General features: G+C 47.0%; 1 protein-coding gene across 1 annotated transcript; it reads right to left on the bottom strand.

The window, feature by feature from the left end:
- Nucleotides 1-668: 668 nt before the first annotated feature.
- On the bottom strand, nt 669-20481 carry SSPN (sarcospan; the record flags this gene model as incomplete). Its single annotated transcript, XM_081998957.1, is given in 4 exon segments — nt 669-1045; nt 6483-6569; nt 19967-20322; nt 20325-20481. Coding segments are annotated over 4 exon segments (966 nt in total). The 3' UTR covers nt 669-679.
- Nucleotides 20482-22516: the final 2035 nt, after the last annotated feature.

Raw genomic sequence — 22516 nt, 5'->3', positions numbered from 1 at the left:
AACCCACTCATATTGTTGTTTATTAGTAATTGGATTAGGTAACCTATATCATTAGTCACTCTGAAAAGTCTTATGCATATTTTTCATGGCAGTCGTCAATATATTCACTTTGCTGTTGGTCTGAACCTTCATTTGAAGAGGTCTTGACCTCCCTTACTACTTTTCCATATGGTAAATCCCCATCAGGTTAGCGTGGATTATACCCAGAGCATCCACAAGACAGTATATTCCCTAGGCGTGATCAGCATAATTATAATTAAGCAGTTTGGACCAGATTCTTATCTGGTAGAAAGCGGTATAGCTTCTCTGAAGGCGAGAACAGATATCTACTGGCAAGGGAAATGGACCCTATTTCTTAATGGCTGTGGCCCTGCAGATGAGTTCCCAATGATTTTTTAAGCTCTCATTTTGTCTATGGCTATTAAAGATCCTCTTTGGTGAGTGTTTGTTCAGCTGCACCTTTAGGACTTTGTGACCTCTACATAATCTCACAAGAGACCTTTCGCAGGAGCAGCCATATGAAATGCTCTTAAAATGATTGAAAAATATATTCATTAAAACCTTGTGAATGTTTTTCTTTGTCAAAAACCTTATAAACACTCATCCAACCATGGTGTCTACGGTGGCAGTATGCCAACATTTTCCATTCCCTGGCTACAACCCCCTGCCAGCCCAGACCCTACACTTTCTGTTGCTGGCCTTCAGTAGCAGTTAAAGGGTAGAACCGAACGCCCACATAGAAGACCTGGTATCTGTGTTTCCACATCACGAAGCATGCCGATAGACACACCAGGGCTGCGATCAGATTGAGAATCATCTGCAGGAGTAAGTACAGGTTGAGCATGCTGGTGAGGCTGCCACAGTCAGCTGTGTCCTGGTAGACAAAGGTCCTACCGAGGGGGTCTCTAGTGTCCAGTTTGCACTGGCAGGACTTGAGGATGGTGTCGCAGGTAAATTTTGTCAGCTGCAAATAATGGTGTGCAGCAAAGGCCACTGCCAAAATACAGGCAACCAGACCCAGGGCACTCAGGAGAAAATACATCATCTGAAAAAAAGAAAAAAAAAAACCCAGAAAAAAACAAGAAAAAGTCATTCTTTTTCCAGCTACACAGAGAGTGAGGAACACAGAACGAATGTACAAACATGTACGTCACAGGGAATGCATGCATTTGATGTACTGTCGGGACATCGTGTGCTTCAAAAATTGCAAGCCAGATATAACTCTCTGGTGATGCAAAGTTCAGTGGGTCATCCCAAGAACTAGTAATCCCACCTTGCATATTTATACGAGTATTGCCTTGCAATTTTGAGACCTGATGAGAGCACCAAGAAATGTGTGTCTCTACACAGCCAGAAGCTTTATAATGAGGGAGGGAGCATCTTCCTCTGCCATTGTACCTGCGTTGGTGAGACTTACAGTCATCAACCAAGATAAATTAGTGCAGTTGCCTTGAAGCAGAGCAGACTGAGGCTTGGGCTGACATATTATCCCAGACTGTGCTGAGAAGTAGGTGTTTTTGAAACTTTGCTCATGTGTTATTCCTGGCTCTTGGTTTGCATGCCCAAACAAATCTGATTTATACTTGCAAATCAGGCAGTGAGGTGGCTGATCTCCTGCTTGTGGCCCTGCGAATGCAGCCAACCTGCTTGCTTCCCAGCTCCTACTGTGGAGCGGGAATGCAAATCTCCACGAGAAAGTGCGTGCTGTGCTCAATCTCCTTCCAAAACTTGCCCCATGAACATGGAGGAGAAGTCTTTCAAAGGCGTGAAAGAGCAGCGAACACCTTTCATTTCCCAGTGCTATGGCATGAGAAGGACAAGGGTCTGCTCGTCGCCCCACTACTCCTTACACCAGTGCCAGGTTTAAAACAGGGCGGCTTTTATCAAGGGTAGCTATTGCAGAGTCCATCCCCACAAACGCATGGAAACCGGCAGCGATTCAGAGCCTTTGTCACTCGGGGTTACACCTGAGACCTTTGGATACCAGAACATATGGACTTCCCTTGCTTCTGATAGCTGGAACTCTGGCAGTTGCTGCGCTGCATACAAAATATGTGTGAACGAACCTTAAAATCATATTCTGTGTTTAGCCAAAATAGCATTTTTGGTTCTATTCAGCACTGTAAAAACATTTATTTTTCTTGGCGTCTTATCTGTCAGACACATGGCATGGTTGGGAATCTGTTATTTTAAACAGCAGCTTCTCTCTCTCGCTCTCTCTTAAGCTCAATACTGAAAGCAAACTATCAATATAAAAACATTTTTTATGACCTTGAAACTCCAAGTATGCACGTCTTGATAAAACTCACACTCCTGGTGCATTTGTCTTATATCTACAGTGTGAATCAATCTGCCTATTCAGTTACTAGCTTGGAAAAAAATATTTGGGCTTATTACAGACCTTAGAGCACTATATACATTTTCTCCCCCAAATCACCAAATACTTCAAGATCTTCATTTCCAAGACTTGGCTACTATTAAATTTAATGACTTCCCTTGCAGCCTTAAACCAAAGGCAGCTTCAAAATGTGGGTGGCTCTTATTAAATGCAATTACTTTAACCCCCGCAGCTTTCAAGGTAAAGATCAATGGGAAAGGTGAAGTTGCAAAATGGGGACACCTCCTCATATAAAGCACACAGAAGGGAGCGCTACTGACCGATGGACCCCCTCCAAACAAAGATGTGGTAATTCGTAGGCCTGTGGCATTACTTTAAATGGTGGTGCAAGTGTGTTTCATATGGAAAATGGAGAAACATTGATGACTGTTCCTCTTCTCTAGGGGACCAAAGTTTTTCTGTGATGCAGAAATCCCAGCGGACTGGCTGGAAGTCCCTGGATTCAGACCAGCAGAAGACAGAATCAGGCCTCCTTAATAAATGAGATATTAAGCCAGGACTACATGGTGTGCCTGATTCTCCCTGGCAGGTATTTTATTTAGCTGCCAACTTCTATCCAAAGTCAGTAAAAAATAGCATGAAATCCACAGCCTAAACTACTACGCTCCAGGTACTGTAAGCAAGAATTTGCCTGTTGTGTACCTAAAGAGAAGGAAATCTCAGAATCCCTTCGAAAAGCACCAAATACATGGGCAGCTCTCAGAGCAATCCTCAGAGGCGAGCAGAGATGTCTGGGGACATAGGGCAATTTCCAAATAGCTTATTATTCTCACTGGAGGTTTGCAGAGGAATCTCTCTGTGAGCCACTGAAAATGAACACATTTCCAAATATCAGAGGTGAGGCAAATGCAAATACTGCCTGCGACGGAGCACAAGACAGCCGGGAGTCCCATCAGCAGATTAATCACATGCCAGACCTGGAGGCAACTCCCAACGTTGCAAATACAATGGCGTAGTGAGCTCTGCCCAGGAACCAGAACTTGCCACTGGAAAACTGTTTTTTAACATCCTCCGAGAGATAGGCACTGCGATTGCTGTTTTAACAGGAGGAGAAATGGGAAGCGGGGAGAGATGGCACACGATGAGGTCAGAGCATGGCAGCTCCTGCAACTCCTCCTTTGGGTTCCTCCTATGAGGAGGAAACATTTTAGCAATATTGACTGGCAGTAGTTTTTGCTCTGAGGCAAAAAGAATATAAATAACCTAAAATGGATCGAATGCTTCATGGAAAAGGCTTCTCAGAGTTATCAGAGGTGAAACCAGAAGGGTTTGCAGACGTGGGGTTCAAGGGACCCCTTCTGAAGGCAGTGGTGGCTCAGGCACGAGCCCGTGCAGGGAAGAGGAACCGTGTGGTGTGTGTCACGGCATGGGCTGCTGGGGCTGGGAGGGCAGGAGCAGAGGGTGTCATGCTACCGCGGGACATGCCATGACAAGGACCACAGTGAGTGGACTGTGAAATATTAGCAGATAGCCCAGGAAGTCCACAGGAGGTCTCAAAATTTTCCTATGCGGTCTTTTTTTGTTGTTGGGGTTTTTTTTTTTCAAATGAGGGGATCTCTTTTTTTTTAAATGCACAGGTAGCAGCCGAGCATGCTGCTTCGCCGTACTGCAGAGCATGTTCCTTGCAGACGCAGAGGTGGGGAAGGGGCAGAAATTCAAAGGGCAAAGCCACCCTCCCTTTGGGTGGTGATCTCCCTTTCTCAGGGACGCACAGGGTGCTGCAGGTAGTCTCAGGAAGGGACTTCTGCCGAAAGCAGTTCTAACGCCTCCTTTTTTAACAGGATCCAGGGCTCGTGCAAGTGTGAAATGAAAGAAGCAGCTGCCAAGAGGAAGGAAGGCAGAGAGGACTGCACGGGTCTCCTCCTGTTTCCCACCCTGAGGGAGTCACTCGCAGTGGTCATAGGGTCACCTTGGGGGTTGACTAAAATCCCCCAGGTCTGTGTGTGGTCCTCCTCCCAAAACGACCCTTGGGCTATGCAAGGGATCCCGGGGTGCTTACTGCGCTCCAGGGAAGCCCAGACAAGATTTTCTTGTAGGACGATGCTTGGCAGCCTCAGTGGGCACCAACCACCAGCGTCAGGGCAGGGCCTGGGCTGGGGAGCAAGCCCTTGGGAGAAGAGTCAGGGCAGATTAGGGCTGAACCCAACTGCAGTGCTGGATGAAGCTTCAGGACCCCGAGGAGGAGAGAATGGCCCAAGTTACCCAGTCTCTTGACTCTAATTTTGCATCCTCAGCCCTGTCGCCGAATAGCTAATGTTCTTTTTTTGCTCAGAGACAGACTTTAACTGTCTTTTGAAGATCTGAGAAGTGATACTGAAGATTTAGATGAGTCCTGTGTGATCAAAGCCCTGGAGGAGATTCTTAGCTCCTACTTTGTTTAAAATAGGTACGTGCCCTGGAGCCAGAAGCTGCTCCTCTGGGCAGGCAGGGAGGAGGGGAGGGACTGTGGGATAACCTCCCGGTGGGGACGTGGGACAGCAGAGGTGAACAGCCTGGGAATGATCGAGCTTTGTGGCATGCTGCAAACACCAGGAAGGTGGATTCTGGGGTGGAGGGTGCTTTGGGTAAGCAACAGTCCATGGACTATCGACTGAACCAGAAGTCTTTCACAGGAGACTTTAGCTCTAATTCTGCCAGGTGATGAGGAATAACCCAGTTTGCAATGCCTGGGGAGCACCTGAGAAACATTTTTATTTTAAAAATTTTTTAATTGTTATTATTAAATTTCCTTGCAGGATCGATGGCTCACGTTCCTCACTGCCAGGGTGGGTGGTGTTGCTAAGGGTGGCAGAGACATCTGAGCTGCCCAGCCCAACATGCCGTTCCCACCACGAAGGATCACTCCCTTCCTGCTTGGAAGCCAAGTTCAATTTAATGCTGCAGGGCAAGCAATAAAAAGCCTGGCGTGGCAGCTCCCGCCCAGCCCAGCAGCTCCCTGGGCAGCCATAAGGCTTACTTGCGGGTGTAAAGGTGACGGGACGAGAATGTAAAGGCACTCAAAGGGCAGAAACCATTGTTCTTCTTCTCCCTTTCTTTATGTAGGTGTGGGAGAAGCTTGAGAGAGGCACAAAAGACACACCGGGGTCTAATTTCTAAGGGAGAATGAATGCCATGTTTCGAAAAGCCGCTCCTTGCGTTTGATTGCCTTCTGCCTTTCTCAGTTAAAAATCACTGTTATTTTGTGTCGCTTGCGTCGGTATTTTTCTTGGTTATTATGTGTCTGCAAAATATTAAGAGCCCTGAAAATTACAATAATAAGGAAAAACAGCCCAGGAAAATGATGTTTAAAACGCCCCATCTGGAACAAGCGTTCTCAGCCTTTCTGTTCTAGTTGCTTACCAGTGCCAAGGAAGCACAGCTTTGGGGCCCGAAGGCGGGGCATGGTCCAGGGTTTCTGTGCCTCTCTTGCAATGCTCGGATGGGAATTTGCTTCATGGAAGAGTCCTTATCCCCACGGTTTGCTAAGGCTTTCCCATGTTCGATAATGCCCAACCCTGACACAAGGCACTGTGTGCTGAGACACGGCTGCCGGTGCTCAGGTACAGCCTGCCTCTCCCCAACCATGGAGGTGGGCAGGTGGAGATTTCCAGCCGCCCTTTTTAATTTGCCTGTGCCCGTGCAGTTTCTTCTTTCACGGTGAGGAGTGAAACTGCTGGGAAGACGCTGAGATGCTTCTTAGATCACATTAAAAATTAAAACTAGATTTAAATGGACCCATTTTATCCCATGCCACTTCTTACCCAGCTCTCTATGAATTACTTAATCAGTAATCCCCAGCCTTTCACTGAACACTTTTCAAATTATTCCAGCTTTGTTGATCTGAATATCTTTGGTGTTGTTAAAATATGGCAAATAAAAAGGTTTTCAAATATCGCTCTGTTTTCAAATATTTTTTACTAGAGTTTCCCCTCTATAGGCTACAGTTTCTTCCTTAGCTGCCTGGAAAATACCAGAAAACCATTCTTGCATTTAAGGTGTATTTTCACTTCTATTCATGTGGTCTTAAAAATACCCCCAGTATAAACTTTTCTAATTCTATTTAATGACATGAGAGGAAAAAGAAATTAAAAAAAGGTCAAGGTACCTTTACTGTGAACTGCACACACGTCTTCTCGTCAGGTTGGTACGATATACAAAGCATAACAAATCCCACTAAGGACACCACACAGACCTGCAAGGGAAGAGATTTGAAATGTGTCAAAGTTAAAAAAAACCACAAAAATAACACTTTTTTTCAAGTCAAAACACCCTTCAGTGTTAGCAGGACTGTAACTCCAGGAGCAGTGTGTTAATCAAGTCATTTGAGTAGGGCCTACAGCCATGCATGTAAGAGCTTCATTTGTGTGGATGAGCTTGTCAGGAGGGAAGAGCTTTATCCTTCCTTTTACAGACACTGAGGCACAAAAAACTTCCTGAGGGACTTTTTGAATCAGACCTACAAAGACACAACCCAGCAATAGCCTCCAGGATGTGTTTCAAAGTTTCTGTCCATGCAACTAACTATCAAAAATGAGCAGAAGGCTTATAAAGTTGGGCTTGCAAGCCCAAAAAGCACCATCCTACATACCACTGGATGCTGACAGGGTTTTTTATGTCACCAGTACAGGTTGTATATCAGTAACCATAGCTGCTGCTGGATAAGAAGCAGCACACTTTAGAGCAGAGGCTTTCAACATCTCCTAGAGTGGACACCTTACCAGGGAAGACATCTCCTCTGCAATCTTAGACTGCATTTTAGCCCTGTGGCAGTAATTGTTGATGGTTAACAGTAAATGGAAAAGTATTTATGCACTTTATTATTCATTTAGCTGTCTTCATTATTAATTCTGAAGACTGAGATTTATTTGCAGGAACAGATATTCACTGGTACGCATTTTCCAGCCACATGAGGGAAGTTCCTGCTCTGAGGACCTAGCCCAATAAATATGATTTCCTTTTTTAAGCAGTGTTTTCTGGGTTCCCCAATGGTGCTAAGCACTCCAGTCAAGTGCCTTCCTCTCCCACGTTTTTGGAGGACCAGTGAGTAGACCTCACAGGAGGACATGGGAGCTGCAGCCCTGCAACAGGAACTTCTGCTTTTTGGCAGCTTCCCCCCCTGCCTGGACAAGAGGAGCCAGGTCCCCAGGCGCCGGTGGGGGCTCCCTGTGCTGCCGCGGGGCTGCTGAGGCTGGATCAGGGCATAAGAGGAGTCCTGACTGCACCCACAGAGGGAGAAGGTGTTGTTGGCGGCTGGAGCTACACTTGGAGGAATCCATGCGTGTTTGGATTGCGTTGGAAAAACAGGTGAATTGATGGCACGCACACGTTTTTATGTGCCACTTCATATCACAGCCTTAAAAAAGGCCCAGGCGTGATGAGCCTTAGTGGGGACCTTAGCTGAGATCAGCCACTGTGCTTTCAGAGGTGCTACGGCTTGTCTTGACACCGGGAGCAAGCCTTGGCTTCCTTGCTAGGAGCATCCTGATCATAAATGGTAGCTATTAAATCCCCAGTGACTACAGCAAGAATCTGTATTTTTTTCCCCCCTTCATTTTACTTTGGGGGTTTTGAAGGTTTCTCATTAATTTGAGCCTTTCTGCTTTCCCAGGGCAGTGGGATTTGTCTTCTCAGGCCCGACTGGAGTGCGCGTTGCCTTTGCTCAGGGGTGGGACTACGCCGCCGAGATGCCTGCAGGAGCGCAGGGCTCTTTCAGCGCCCTGTCCCCGCCTGCTCGCTGCACGTGCTGTTCACATCCAGATTGCCAGCTCCACGGGGAACTGCTTGACCTGCAGTGAAAAATGCGTAACTGTCCTTTTAGGCAGCAATGGTTAAACACATTTCTTTTATGATCTGATAAATAGAATACAAAACTTTTCTTTATACCTGCACTATAAGGCACTAGGCAGCATCCCTGCAAAGGAAGAGCGCCTCTCAACATACCAATGGTCATGTCCCTCAAGAACCTGTGTGATTAGTAACACTTATTCCCTTAAAGTTTTATTTCATGTCATTTCAGTAGGACATGAATAGGAAGTATTGCCTGAGAACATTTCTAATGAAAGCATCAGTATTATTTACTTCTTTCCATGTCATGTGTATTTATATTCTGGACCTGTGACTTGCACACGGCCTCCAATTTATTTGTTTTCTTCTTTTTATTGTTGACAGCCATAGCTGACAGGGTTGTCGGGGGAAAAAACAACCTTTCTTGTCAAAGGTCCTTCAGTGTTGTAGGTTTTTTTGCCCTATAGTGCTTCTATGTGACTCAACCATGTTTTATTTCTTAGGATTAATCGCCTATGTCCTTGGTCCCTTGCACTGTCTATTAATCTTTTAATTTAATTAACATGCCCATAAAACTTAAATCTTAAGGAGATCATATCTCTAGTAATATCCAAATGATAAACTCCCCTAGTGGCAGCAGCGGATGAAGGAAAGAACTTACAGCAAGAAGTAAAAAAAAAAAAAACTTAAATACATTCACTTAATGTTTCACCCCAAATTCATGCAAAATCAAAGGGGCTGCTCATGTCAAAGCTAGACCTAACTATTTTCAGGATCTGGTGCTGAAGGATCTTGTTATGAGCAATAAATCAAATTTGTTTTGCTTCAGCTACGTTAGTGGGAATTTACACTTGCGCGAACTGAGGGCCAGATTTGCCTCCAGGGACAAATTTGCCAGCAGGTTACTCCCGTGAGACATCATGGGACTGTGCCTGCTTTCCCATTCCCGTTCCCCTTTTCCCACAGAAAGCTGACAGAGCTGTATTCATTTCCGAGGGCAAAGCCAGATACCAGTGGTGGAATTTTCTTTCTACCATCAGGTGCCTCATACAACCTCTGCAAGAACCCTGCCAGCTTTCAATGCGGCAGGACCAGACCTCCCTCCTCAGAAAGCTTCCCACACAAAAGACTATCGTTTAAAAGGATTTCCATTCCTGCACGTGCTTTCTGAAGTTCCTCTGGGATTTAAATAATATACTCAGGGATACTTGAAGAGGCACATTTGTAGAGAGGTATTTATAAAAGGTTACACTGGGTCAGGATTCCGGCAAGTCTTGGCCAGGGTATTTCAGAAGGCTTAAGTATTTCTTGTATAACAATATACCAACAATTTTTTTGAACCAGAGATGTGTACTTTTGTAAATGATGGTAAAAAATAAAGTTGCTGAGAATTATGACCCATATATGTTTTACATTTTGGTTCTTTAAAGGTAAATGCACTGATTGGAGCAAAACAAAGTGTGGAATATTCATATAGAAACCAGCTTTATGCTTCTGTTTTATACATTATCAATAGATCAGTTTTCAATTATGCCTATGAACCATAATAGAATTAACTATAAAAATCTGGTAAATATTCGTTAGGACCTGCTAAGTGACCAAGCTGCATTACAGCAGGCACGTTATGGATGCTGTTGATGCCGATTGCTAAGTAGCATTAGGTAATCCTGCGTCCTAGTGCTTCAACCGCCATTGCAATATCCCAGCGTGAAGCATACTTTTCCTATGTCTTATTGACTAAGCACACAACATAAAATGCAATTGAACTTGCTTTAGCACTTGCTTGCCACCAATCAATATGCATTTGTTATACAAATAAAATAGATTCTGTAAGAGCTGCAGAATAGCAGTTAATTAGATTAGCTCTTGTAACTGTTATCTGGAAATCTAGAAATATGCATTTCTATGCTGAGTAAATTTCAACTCAAGTTTATTTCAAGATCCTACATTTCAGAATTTTCCAGACAAACTAACACACCCTTTGCTGAATCGGTATTGACGTGCAAGGTTATCCAAGGAAAGAATTTAAATTTAGAAAAGTACCATCTAGAAAAAGACCTGAATGTGATATAGATGTATTTAGGAAGGGCACAGACTTAATTTTGGTTAAGGCATACCCTGTGAGATCCTTCAGTTCGCAACCCAGGGAAAACAGCTATTTACTAGAGCTGGCTGAAAAACTGAAAAGTTTATGCTCTAGAAAAGTTTCAATACTGTTTCTTTTTAGTGTTTTCACTGGGCAGGAACATCTCAGGGCAGAAAAGTGACTTAAGAATTAATTTTTTTTACACCACAATCAAAATAGGAGCTGACATTTTCCGGGTTGCCCCCACCCTAAAGAGGGCTAGAGCCTGCAGTCATGAGAACTGAATTAAAATCCTATAGATTTCAGCAGAAACGGGACCTGTTCCCAACCACATTTAGGAGTGGGTCCCAGCTGATTTGCCTGGGAGGATCCCTGCGCCCAGGGAGATCTAGCGTGCAGTCCTTGGCTCTTCAGGACTTTGGCAGACCAGCACAGGCTAACGCAACTGGGTGCACCTCACAGCTTGGAGCCACGCACCCCTTCTGCAAAACAGGTCATTCAACAGTGAGACTGCAACTGTACCGCGACGCACGCTCGGCACCCGCAAGGAGCATGCCTGTACGTGTCTTGATCATCTTAAAACCGGGACTCAGCCAGTAAAGAAGAAGATCGATGCCAAGCTTCATGTACCCAAAATCCCTCACCACCGGCTTGACCTTAGCCAATCTCGCTGTGCTGAAGAGCTCCAGCTGCCACCGCAGCACGGCGGGCTGATGCCCTGCCCAGCACGGTGCCAGCATCCTCCTGCACTAGACAACACCATTCTTCCTGCTAAACTTACTACACTTCTGAAAAGTGTCACAGGTGAGAAAAACAGTCTCCTCATCTCCCACAGGACCCAACAGAACTGGCAATGCAGAAGGGTGTTTGGACAAAGGCCACAGATGTTGCCACCGGTGAGGACCACGAGGCTTGGGGCAAGGGAGCCACTCTCCCCAACCTCGCCTTCTTGTGGCTTGCACTTGTGTCCGGCCCTGCAGGGACTAAGCACAAGGACACCCCGTGGCACTGATGAAGATGGTTATGTAATGTACGGAATTCGGGGAAATATGAACACGTAGGGCACAAATTTCCTCTGTGGTTTGCATTCATTATCTCTGCACACTGGCATATTAATGTGGTTTGCTTTATTTTGACAGATTTCGAAACCACAGATTGCTCTAATCTGTCTGCATGTTTTTTCTTTTGTTATGGCTAGAATTTTTTTTTTTTTGCTTTCTCCAGCAAAGCGCTTCCTACCCAGAGTATCTTGGAAACCCTGGCACGTGAGACTGGTAAAATGTAAGAGTTGGAAACACCCACCAAGACATGCAGGAAGGAGGCAAAAACCTGGTTCAAAGGAGCATCTTGGGTCTACACTACACCACAAGACAAATGCTGCAAACACTCACAAATACATAGTATAGCTCATCTGCTCTTTATATGGGGGCTTGTTAGCAAGAACGTCCTGCAACAACCTTTAGGGGCAGAAAGCAAATACATTGGGGAACAATAAGTCTCAAATATAGGTGCTGCAATGCCACATGTCATTGCTGAGACCCACAGGTGGACTCTTCCTTTTTAATAAGAATGTAATCTCTCAAACTTCAGGAGGGAAACTGGTATTAACAGAATTAGGAAGAAATTTCCATTATGGACAAGTTATTTCATAGTTGCTTACTTCAAGATGCTGTGGATCTTTTTGTTTGCAGGGACAAGGGTAAAGGAATTATGTCTTGTAGCTATCTCTGAAGTCTCTGGCTTACCCTCAGAGGTGCTACTTGGCTTGATGGCTCACCCACCTTCTCAGATATGTCAAGGCTTAGCTCCCTTCCACATGCTTGGAGAAGCCATGCTGTCCAACATTTAACAATCCCACTGGACACAGACTTTGACGCAAGAAAGAAAATGTTCCCGTTGGCTTTGCCGTTACCAACCGGGATCATCTGATGCCAGACGTCTGTACGGGCTGTTGCAGACAGCGATGCTAATGTTCATTCGCTTTATGAGGTTTGAGGAAATGGCAACGAAAGCGGGTGCTACCGGCAGCTTTCACTGTTAGCTTTCGTCAGCTTCGGGTCAGCCTAGCTCTTGCTACCACATGTAAAAAGAAGCCAGTTTGCCACACAGAATTATTGCACCTTAATGGTTTTTCCTCTTACAGATTTCTTGTTAGATTTAAGGACAGTCAACTTGCACATAAGTTACTTCCAGAAGTAATAGCAGTAATAATAAACATGTATCTTGTGGTTACAGGCAAAGGCCATCATAATCTAAGAAATCATTCTCTTAACAGCCATAAAACCCCATGATAACTGACCATCCCTGCCCCACCTACAGAATAAAATAATGATGTCTTTAATACAGGTCCCTTCAAACCATGCAATAACACACCGTGACAGATACACAGCTTTCTTTTGAACTCTGTAAAGTAATCAAAACCCTGCAAGAACATTCATAATCAAATGAATTTTCCTGTAACTATCTTTGCTGTTTAAATCGGATGCTCAGCAGTGAAAACGGTCACTTGTGCTACAGTGAGATTTAATTCCCTCGGCAAAGCACTGCCAAGCCTACCATCACTTACAAAGCCAGGAGCTGCAGCAGCAGTCCACTACTGCTGTTAAATCAGAAATACGGTGCTGGGCAATCAAACGCCTGAGGGAACCAAAAAAAACATTAAAAAGTCCCAGAGCCAGCAGTGAATTGCGACGTGAGAAGTGTAGCATGGCTAAGAGTGCTATGTGAACATGGCTCTTGGGATGTGTCTGCGACTATGAAGCTATGGAAAGCCACCATCTTTAGCGTCATGAGGTTACCTAGGCTGAGGAAACCTGTTTGAACAATCTCCCTCTCCAAATCTAACCTAGGCTTTTTGCACAAACACGATCCAGCCAGGAACTCTGATTTCCTCTCTCTTTCCCCTTGAGGCTGTAGCTAGACCAGGGGGCTAAACCGCGGAGACATCCAGGATTAGATCAGCACTTGAGCAGGTATCGCACAGACCTCTGGTGTGCAGCTACCTTCTCAAACCATTCTTTCAGAACCTTTCAACAGCTTTTCCCATCAAAGTTTTCCACTCTATACCTGATCAAAATAAAAACATGAATTTCAGTTAATCGGGCATCGATGCATAGTTACTCTTAGAAAATGGTAAGATTTAATGGCAGAGGGCTCTGAAGAATACAGGTCTGGTGCTACATAGATGTATGGCTATAAACAAGCATTGGAAACCTCACCACAGCATATTTCATGCAGCGTACCTCATTGCATACCAGAGTTTCACATACTTTGGAGAGAGTTCAATTAAATACCTAAGCTTGGAGGCTCTTCTTGAAGGCAGTCCTCCCTCAAACCTTTTCACATTTGCCCATGGCTAATTGAAGCTAGCTTACATAAAAAATGGATGCCTGCATGCCTATAATTTCCATTAGCTGCTTTGATGGCACCAGTTTTTAAGTATCACCTTTTGTTAAAAATTGAAATCGGTTTCCCTAATAATAAGTAAAAGTTAAAAACCCAGCAAGGCTGTATAGGAGGTAAAGCCTGACTGAAAGCCACCTCCACAATTGCTGCAGGAAAAGGTGTCAAAAGCAACAACAATAAAACCCAGCAAGGGGCCAGGGCTAACAAGAAAGTGTCTCTCTCCTTTCAGGCTTTAAAAGAGAACACATTTCAGAGGTTTTTAAATAGTCAATCATCCCCCATATCAATATGGAAGGGGTCGGTTGCCTCTCGCTCTAGCTGGGGATGCTTCCCAATTACTGACCCTCTCTAGGAAGATAAAAAGGTTGCCTCATGCATAAAGCTGTTGCCTGATGTTTGGCAGGGCCACCACCGTGCAGCTGGAGTGTCTGGCCTCTTGAAAAAACATTATATCCAGTGGGTGGGAAGATCCGGAAAGAGAAAGGCAAGGATGCTAACCCCCTTTGCAAGGGTTTACCCCTAATGGTTTGCCTCGTTTTACCATATGAGACCTTCTGTAGAAAGGCTCTTAGGCAGAAACATCTACAGAGCTTCATCTTAAAATTATCAGAGACAACATGGCCCTTGAATTGCTTTTTTATGCTGATCTGGGAAAACCGTCTACATTATAGGAATGGCTACAGGTACAGCAAATCCCTTCTGCTGCAGAGGAGCACAGGTCTAACCAACCCCAGCTGATCATCACGATACATTTAACCCCAATTTCTAATTTACATCACTTCAGAGCATGGTACCATCCTTTTTTCCCCAGATGCCTGTATACAGTGCTTCTTCCTTTCAGCATCCATCTCACAACAATGTTCTCAAAGCTTCTCCTAACAGTTATACCATCACCACCATTGTACCCATTTTCAGGATGAAAACCCCAGCCCCTGGTCTCTCCCTGTTGCCATTTCTACTGTTTCAAAAGTTCAGCTTAATTTTGCTGCTTCCCTGAGAACTGGGGATGCTGGAGCTGTACAAGCCAAAGAGGGTGCTGAGTGCAGGGAGCTTGTCACACTGCCTTCCTGCCCCTCTGGCCCCAAAATGACACAAAACCCACAAAATGACAAACTAAAGAGGCAGAGGCTCTTTAGTTACAGGCAGCGCTATTGATTTTGGCACTCAGGTTCACCAGCCCACGAGCACGTGCCGAGTCAGCGGCGGGACCCACCGCCTGAGTCGGATCCTCATGCAGAAGTACGTCAATTAAACCAACGTCTCAGTTACCAGCGTCTGACGGGTACACAGCGTCGGGAGATAGTCCTGGCTGTTTGCTACCCATGTGGTACTAAGAATCAAAAGATCTCTGGAGCAGGAAAGGCAGCCAAACTCCTTGGCCAGCCCAGGTCGTCTTCCACCATTCCCTGGCGCGGCCATGCAACGCGCTCTCTCTCGCCCCTCGTCTCCTGCAAACTGTCCCTCACAGCCCGGTTTTCCAGCCATCATGGGATCTGCGTTTGTCTCATCCATCTTTGTCTGTGAGGTGCTCTAAGCAAAGGATTTGTTTCCTTTGGTGAAAGCTTTGGCTTAATTTTTTTTAAAGGTTCTTTAAAAAAAAGGATAAAAATTTAAAGACACACAAACATTTCTGACCCCAGGTAAACGAAGAATAATTAAATTGCTCTTTCTTAAAAAGTCTGCCTGCCTTTCACACCACAAAGCCCCACATCAGCCTCACCCCACCAGGGCAGAGAAGCCAACGCTTGAACACTGATGCCAAAAATCAACAAGCCATGGCTACCCCTTGGGTAAGCTCAGGGACCCTCCAGCCCGGGGGAACACCTGGGCAGATGTGGCCCTGAAGGGCCTGAGCAGGGAGAAGCATCAGAGCTCCTGGGCTGGTAGCTCAGCCCGTGGCAGATCTTTTGAGACACTTTTTGCAATAAAATAAATGACAGCTGGAGCCACAGTTGCTGCCTTGAGCCGCTGGAGAAACAGATGTTTTTAAAAATATTTTTAAAAATCCCAATTTTAGGTACTTCCATACATATCTACGAATTTAAAATAACTTCCTGACAGAAATAACAAACATCCTGGATAATAATTTCTGATGAGCATTTCTGTAACTTTCTTAACTGCCTGAGTCTGCAAAACGAGGCTGAAAGGGAGCTTGCCTGTGAAAACTCAGATAGTCTCTACTTTTGATCACAGTGGAAATAATCTAAGAGCAGATTTTTCAAGGAGAAATACATCATTTCTTCTTCTAGGTGTCAAAAGGCCACAAGCTAATGAAAAAGAATGAAATGGATACCATTAATATCTACTGCTTCTGCAAGACTTTTCATCCAAGGATCTCAAAGCAAGGGGTGACGGATAGCCATTAGTAATCCCATTTTACAGGGGAAACAACAAAGTCTTAGCCAGGTTAAGTAACTTGCCCAAAGCTACGCAGCAAGTCAGTGGCAAGACACGGGAAAAAAAAAATAAAGCCCTGCACTCCCGGTTGGATTTGTGAAGAGCTTGTCCAAGCTCCTTCAAAACAGCAAGAAGGAAGAGACTCCCAGGGTGGTCCAGCCTGCAGTTTCGGGTGTTCAGAACAGGTCTCAGAGGAGAGCCGGGCAACTGCTTCAGACCTGGACACCGTCGCTGCAAATGGCTGCGGGTAGGTGAAACAAATGCCACCCTCACTGTTTTTAATTGCATTTATTTGCCTGTCCCTAGCAATGCAGCAGAGGCATTTTACAGGGAATAGGTTGTTGAAGCTGAAGCAGAAGTGGTAAATCACATAGGGCCCGTGGTTTCTGTCCATAAACCTTTTCTCTGGTTTCTGACTAATGTCCCACAGATTTCAGACTAAATGCATTTTGAACTAACAGGTTTCATGGTGAAACGCTACCGACGCGATGCGAGCTGTATCGTTTCCTTCTGCAGGAGCTGCAGGAAGGAAGGGCCCGGTGCCAGGCACCCCTCGGCGGGGACCGCTTCGGTGTCGGCGGCCTCCTCCGCTCCCCGTCGGCGGATCGCTGGCCACATTTATTCCACAGGATGGTGAACCCAATCCCTGGCCTGCACTATCCTCACAAACCTAGGTGCTCAGGTTTTGAACAGGCTTAATTCGGCCTGCCTTGCGTGGTTTTCTTCGGTAGCATTTCACTCTAGCTGCTTCTCTAAATAAGTTCCTTTTCATTCATGGTGATGCACTAAAAGCACTTGATTTTCAGCAAGGAACAGTGTCAGTATTTTGTCACCAATAAAGAAAAAAAAAAAACTTTCAATCAATCAGGGTCTATTTAACACATTAGCAATTTTCCTTCATTTTTCTGTCATCCTGCATTAACAGCTGTGGGGTCAAATCCAGCCCTGGTGTAATTCCAAAGGAGTAACACTAGGAATGAGCTTCACCCATTATCTCTAATGTTGCTAAAAAGGTCTCGATAATAGATTTTTTAAGTTCTTGATTCTGAATACTAATCAAGCCCTTTAAAAAGAGCACTTGAGTGGGATGCTACTAAAACAAATATGCTCTGGTATTTTACACCACATCTTTCTGTTCTGTTGCTCATTTCTGTGCGAACAAGTGAGTTTTGGGAAGTCACTTTCTGCCACGAGGTTTGTTGTCAAGCAGCACAAATGGGGTCATCCATCCCTACCTATGTGCCCTCCATACAGCCTCCCATGGCAGCCCAAGAGCCAGCCCACAGGACATCCAGCCACACGTAGGGTGTCCTAGCCAAGGGTCATCCTTCATGGACCAGTTTCCCCCCAGCTCACCAGCGGCACCCTGTGACCCCCACACCCAGAGACTCCAGCTCAGCAGCTCCTGGCCATCTCCATCTGATATCCCACTGGCTACCAAGTACCTCCGTGGAGGCATCACAGCGCAGGGACAAAGTAAATGCAGCATCATGTCATATCTCCTGCATTTTGCCCCTCAGATATATGCTTTGCATTACTCCTGTGGTGCACTGGCCGTGGCCAGTGCTCCATGCGCGCTTTCTTGCTGGGAGGCTCTGGGGCTGCACCACCACCTCCATCTCTCCTTTCTAGCACTGGTTTCCCTTTTACCACCCTCTCTGCTGGCATCAGACCCCTCTTTTCCTTCTGCTTTGGGCTGAGGGTGCAGGAGAGCAGTGTGTCTCCCCGGGACCCTGCCTGGCCACGTGCCCCCAGCACACAGTCCCTGCCATCACCCTGAGGGCAAGCAGGGGGACAACAAAACCCCTTTTGAGCCAGGGGGGAATCAAACGCCACTCGGAGGTGCCGGTGGCTTGACATCGCCCTGGAGTCACCAAGGTGGGAGTCACCGTCTGACTCGGACCACAGGTACAGTAACCCCTCCCCACGGGTCCCTACCTGCAGCGCACAGGGTGCACTGGTCTTCCCGAGAGCCAGAGCACCCTGTAACGAAGCAAAACGAAGCCCTGACCCCCACCGCCAGCACAGTCCCAGGAGTTATCCCGGCCGGCTGGTGAGTGCAAAAACGTGACCACCACGGCCGAGGGCTGAGTTTTGCTTTGAGCTGGGGATTAGCTCGGGAACACACGTGACGGGTTTTGCCTGTTTTTCAGGGGGGAACTCTGAAAGCGACTGAGCTTTGCCTCGTGTGGGCATCTAAATGTCACCACTGCTGGCAGCTGCTGCTAAAAATGAGGGGGGATAGAGAGCTCAGTCTTCAGAAAGTAGTGACTTCGGTGGCGTTTCAAGCCTCCCCAAGGGAGATCAGGCGTATGCAGGTGTCTCGGATGGGTGCTGTTTGGACACCAATGACATTCATGCGGGCCAGGGGCTGCTTCCATGGCTTGTCTCACATCCCTGGCCATACGCTAGTTCAGCCCAGCTCACGCTTTCCCTACTCTTTCTGTGCCAACTTTTTCTAGTGAAAAAGCTGTTTCAAACCTGGGATACTACAAGTGCTGTCTGGAGAAGAAATAATCTGCCCTCCAGAATCCCCAAATAAACAGGAGGAGTGAAAACGTCACATGCTGCTATTTTATTACCTGTGCTCGCCGCTGGCTTGTAACAGTGAAAACCCCAGGAGGACGCTCTCCTGAGCAAGAGCAGGCTCTCGCCCTGTGACACATCGCTAAACTTTTCGATACCTCTTTGGTTGGAAGAGAAACAAGAAGGGCTAGGTGAGTAAGAGGAGCTCTTCCTTTGGGAGCTCAGCAGGATTAATACAGCAAACCCCAAGCAGTTCAGGTGTTCAGATAATCCTTCAACAGGCAAGGAATTACATTTATGGGAGACACTCCCATAGCTGTTTAGTGCATCGAGAAAGCTTTTCTTTAAGTACCTAAACACTAATTTATTTGCTGGGAGTTCTTACAGTCTAACAACACCCAAAACAGTGCTAACATGTCAGTATACACTTTCCTGAAGCCTGCTGCCTGGGGGAAAAAACCTGCATACTAAATTGCATCCGTGGCACATCCCAGGCTCATACGTCACCGACCCTGTCTCTCCACAGGCAAACCACACATCCCCGAGCACTTGGCCAAGGGGGGCCACGCCGTGCACGGCACCGAGACCCCCACACCTCCTCCCCACATCTCCGCAGGGGTGGCCAGCGCTGGGGACCAGCCCAGGCTTCCCCGCCGGCAATGCCTGCTATTCACGCCCGGCAGGACCCTGCCCTTTACCCGGTCCCCACCAGCCCGTGCGGCGAGGCTGGCGTGTCACCCGAAACTGCGCGTGACTTGGCAGGGTCCGCCGGCGGGCCCTGAGACGGGCTTTCCCTGCCACGTTACCCATCTGCCAGCACCGTCCCCCTCCCCACGGCCACACGCGGTCTCTCTCTCCGGTGGGTGAGAAGTCGGGGAGCGGCAGGCAGGAGAGGGGTTAAATCACAGCGGTTCTTCAGCACAGCACAGAGAGGAAGCTTGAAAGACAGACATTTCTCTCCTCTCGCTATTACCAACGCGCCTGGCTAGAAGTTGAGAGTTACAGAGTTATGCTCTCACTTCTAAAACCTGATTGTTACGGTTTGGTGGGGAAAGAGGGAAGGCAGCGTAAGTAATCAACATTTTTTATCAGTGTCACCAGGCAGGGGTTCACTGCAAAGCACAAGCTAATACATACATCTAGTGAACAGCAACCCTGCATTTTATTTAAGGTCTGTTGGGTATTTCAGGGAAGAAGATGAAAGATTGTGTTATGCTGCAGGAGCAGTTTCCTTGGGAAAGTATACCCAGGCATTTAATCCCAGGAATATTTATAGTTAGCATAACTCAAATGGTGGTGTGCATGCAGTTGGTTAGTCTAAAGTGGAGCGTCATGCAGCTTGCATTAATGTTGGCAAAGGCACTTTATGGAGAAACAGACTTTATGCTTACAATTATCCCAGCCCAATATGGAGTGTCTCTGACTAGCAGAGAAGAACTGATGCCTGCCATAAGGAAGCCCAGCACTGTTACAGAGATGCCTAATGCCAGCTGCAACAAAGCAAACAGCAACGGGAAACGGCAGCCACAACAAGTGTGGGATTCCTCCTCCTGGCCAGTTTTGGGATCCCTCTTGGTTTTCTTCTGCTTCTTCTTCTTCTTCATCGCGGACTCCTGCGCCTTGCTCGGGTCGGTGCTTTTCTCCCCTTCGGGTGCCTTCCCTGTCTGGCTCTGGTTATTCAGGGATGTGCTGTGCTGGGGTTTCTTCTCCTCCTCCTTTCCCATGCCGATGAACTTTAGGTTTTCACGTGCGTGTGTGTGTGCGCGCGTTGATGGGGGTGTGAGGTTTTTTGCCCCCCAAAGCTTCGCTTTGTGCTGGCTGAGTTGTTCCTGGTATTTGAATCAAGGAGGCTGAACAAATATGGAAAACATTTGGAGGAGATTGTCAGAGCTTCGAAATGCCACATATAGCCCAGAGAAGAGGGGGATTCAAGGGGGGTAGCGAACTGCCAACCTGCGGGCGCCGGCTCTGCACGGGGGCTGGCTGAGCACAGGCGGCTGAGCATGCGTGCTGCCACGGCTACACAGGTGTGAGCACACACGTGTGTGCGTGTTCGTGGAGGAGCTGGACAGGCAAACAGCGTGCAGGAAGTCTGCGTGGCCAGCTGATGAACGGGAGGGAAATCTGTCACGCCAGGGAGCTGGGAGCGATCGGGTGCCCGTGTCTGTGCGCGCGCCGGGCAGGCAGGTAGGAGCTCATCACGCCCTGGCTCCCCCGGGGATTACTGGCACGCAGAGCGTAACTCGGCGAACCCACGCAGCACCATGAACACGCCGGGCATGCTTCACACACCGGCTGAATCAGATTAAATAGGTGCATTTCAGTGGGAGGGAGTTGACTACGTGTATGGAAAGCGTGAAATTACACAGAAATAAAAATTCGAATTAATAGCTTGGGGAGCCAAAAGGAATCCTGCCTCTTCCCAAAAGTTGCAAAAGCACAGCTAGCCTTGTTTTATGATGAGGCAGACAGGGACCAGCGATGAGGACTGGTGCTTCTGTGCGGGTACTGGTAGTGCATGGAGCTGAACATCTGCTGAGCCAGTTTCCGGGGCTGCAAGTTATCTATACTAGGCAGATTGCTTATGTTACCCAGAAGAGAGAGAGATGTCTTATTGTGGACATGTGGTCGCTGCACTTTGTCTATATGTTGGCTCACATTGGTGCTTGGGGACAGCACACTAACAGAAGTGTTTGGGTTTTTTTTCTGGAATCCTCTAAAATTGTTTTGCAGCTGAACCCAGCGCTGGGAGCCCTGGCAGAGCCTCTCGGACGCTGGTGGGGCTTCCCGGGGGCTCGCCCACAGAGGTGCCAGCAGGATGGGGGCCTGCAGAGTCAGGCAGCGAGTGCTAGGTTTGTGAACAGGAGGGACCAAGAAGAGGTGGTGGTGAACAGTCCCGCGCCGCAGGCAATGCCGGCAGCCGTGCATTCAGCCGAGCCGCAGTGCACGCGTCCTCACAAGGGAAGACCGTGGGAAGCGGGAGGCTGCTGCGATGCCTGTGCTCAGCTCACGCCAGAGGAATTGCTCAAAAGTTTAGGGGTAAGCAGGTGCTTAAATGCTTTGCTGGCCCGGGGCCTGAGTGCGTAACAGCCTGATGTATTGCCCTTCTTACAGCCAGGAGCTGCCTCGGGGCCAGCGCAGCGCTGAAACCGCTCCGCCGTGCGTGCAGCTCCGTGTCCCCACGTCACAGGGACGCCGTGAGGACACGTGGGCTTGTACTGCCACCCCACCAACATCAACGGGAGCAGCACGAATGGGCCAGCCAGCTCTGGCTGTCCCCACCATTTGGCTATGTATTTTTTTAATTTTTCTTCCCATAGAGGAGTAAATCTGGGGAGCGGGGAGGGCGGGAAGGTGTCAGGTGTTGGGGAAATCACAGGCAAAGCTGCCTTTGAATTCTGCAGAGCAGCTCAGGGGGGAGCGACCAAAATGCTGAAGTACTCAGAGAGGATCTTATGCATGCTAAGATAGCATCAAGGAAATCTTTCCTTTGACATATTGGCAATGCCTTCTGAGAAACTACTCCATTTCCAGCTCTTTGTGGCATTTAACAGCAATGAACTGTGTCTTCTGTATTAATAAATTATGATGTCACTTTGTTTTATGGGTTAAGCAATATCCTCTTTGGTTATTTATATTACTAAACGTATGAAAGAAAACTAGAAACAAAGTGATTTCAGATGCTTTCTGCACACATAACTCTTGTGCTACATCCACAGGGCAAGATTAAGATATATTGTTCAAAAAAGAAAAAGGAAAAGAAACTAGAGGTGAATAAAACTGAAAAAACTCTCTTCCCTAGTCATGTTGCTTACTGTACCATGTTTTCACAGCCGCTTACAAAGACATTTTGTCACCATCACCCACTTTTTAAAACATCTTTACAATAGCTTGCACTCACTGGTGTACCTTGTCTCTCGATCTCAAAGCCACATACAGTT

Source organism: Phaethon aethereus (assembly GCF_964289735.1).
Source record: "Phaethon aethereus genome assembly, chromosome: 1".
NCBI lineage: Eukaryota > Metazoa > Chordata > Aves > Phaethontiformes > Phaethontidae > Phaethon > Phaethon aethereus.
Note: the sequence above shows the minus strand (reverse complement) of the source record. Positions and strands in the feature narration are given on the sequence as shown.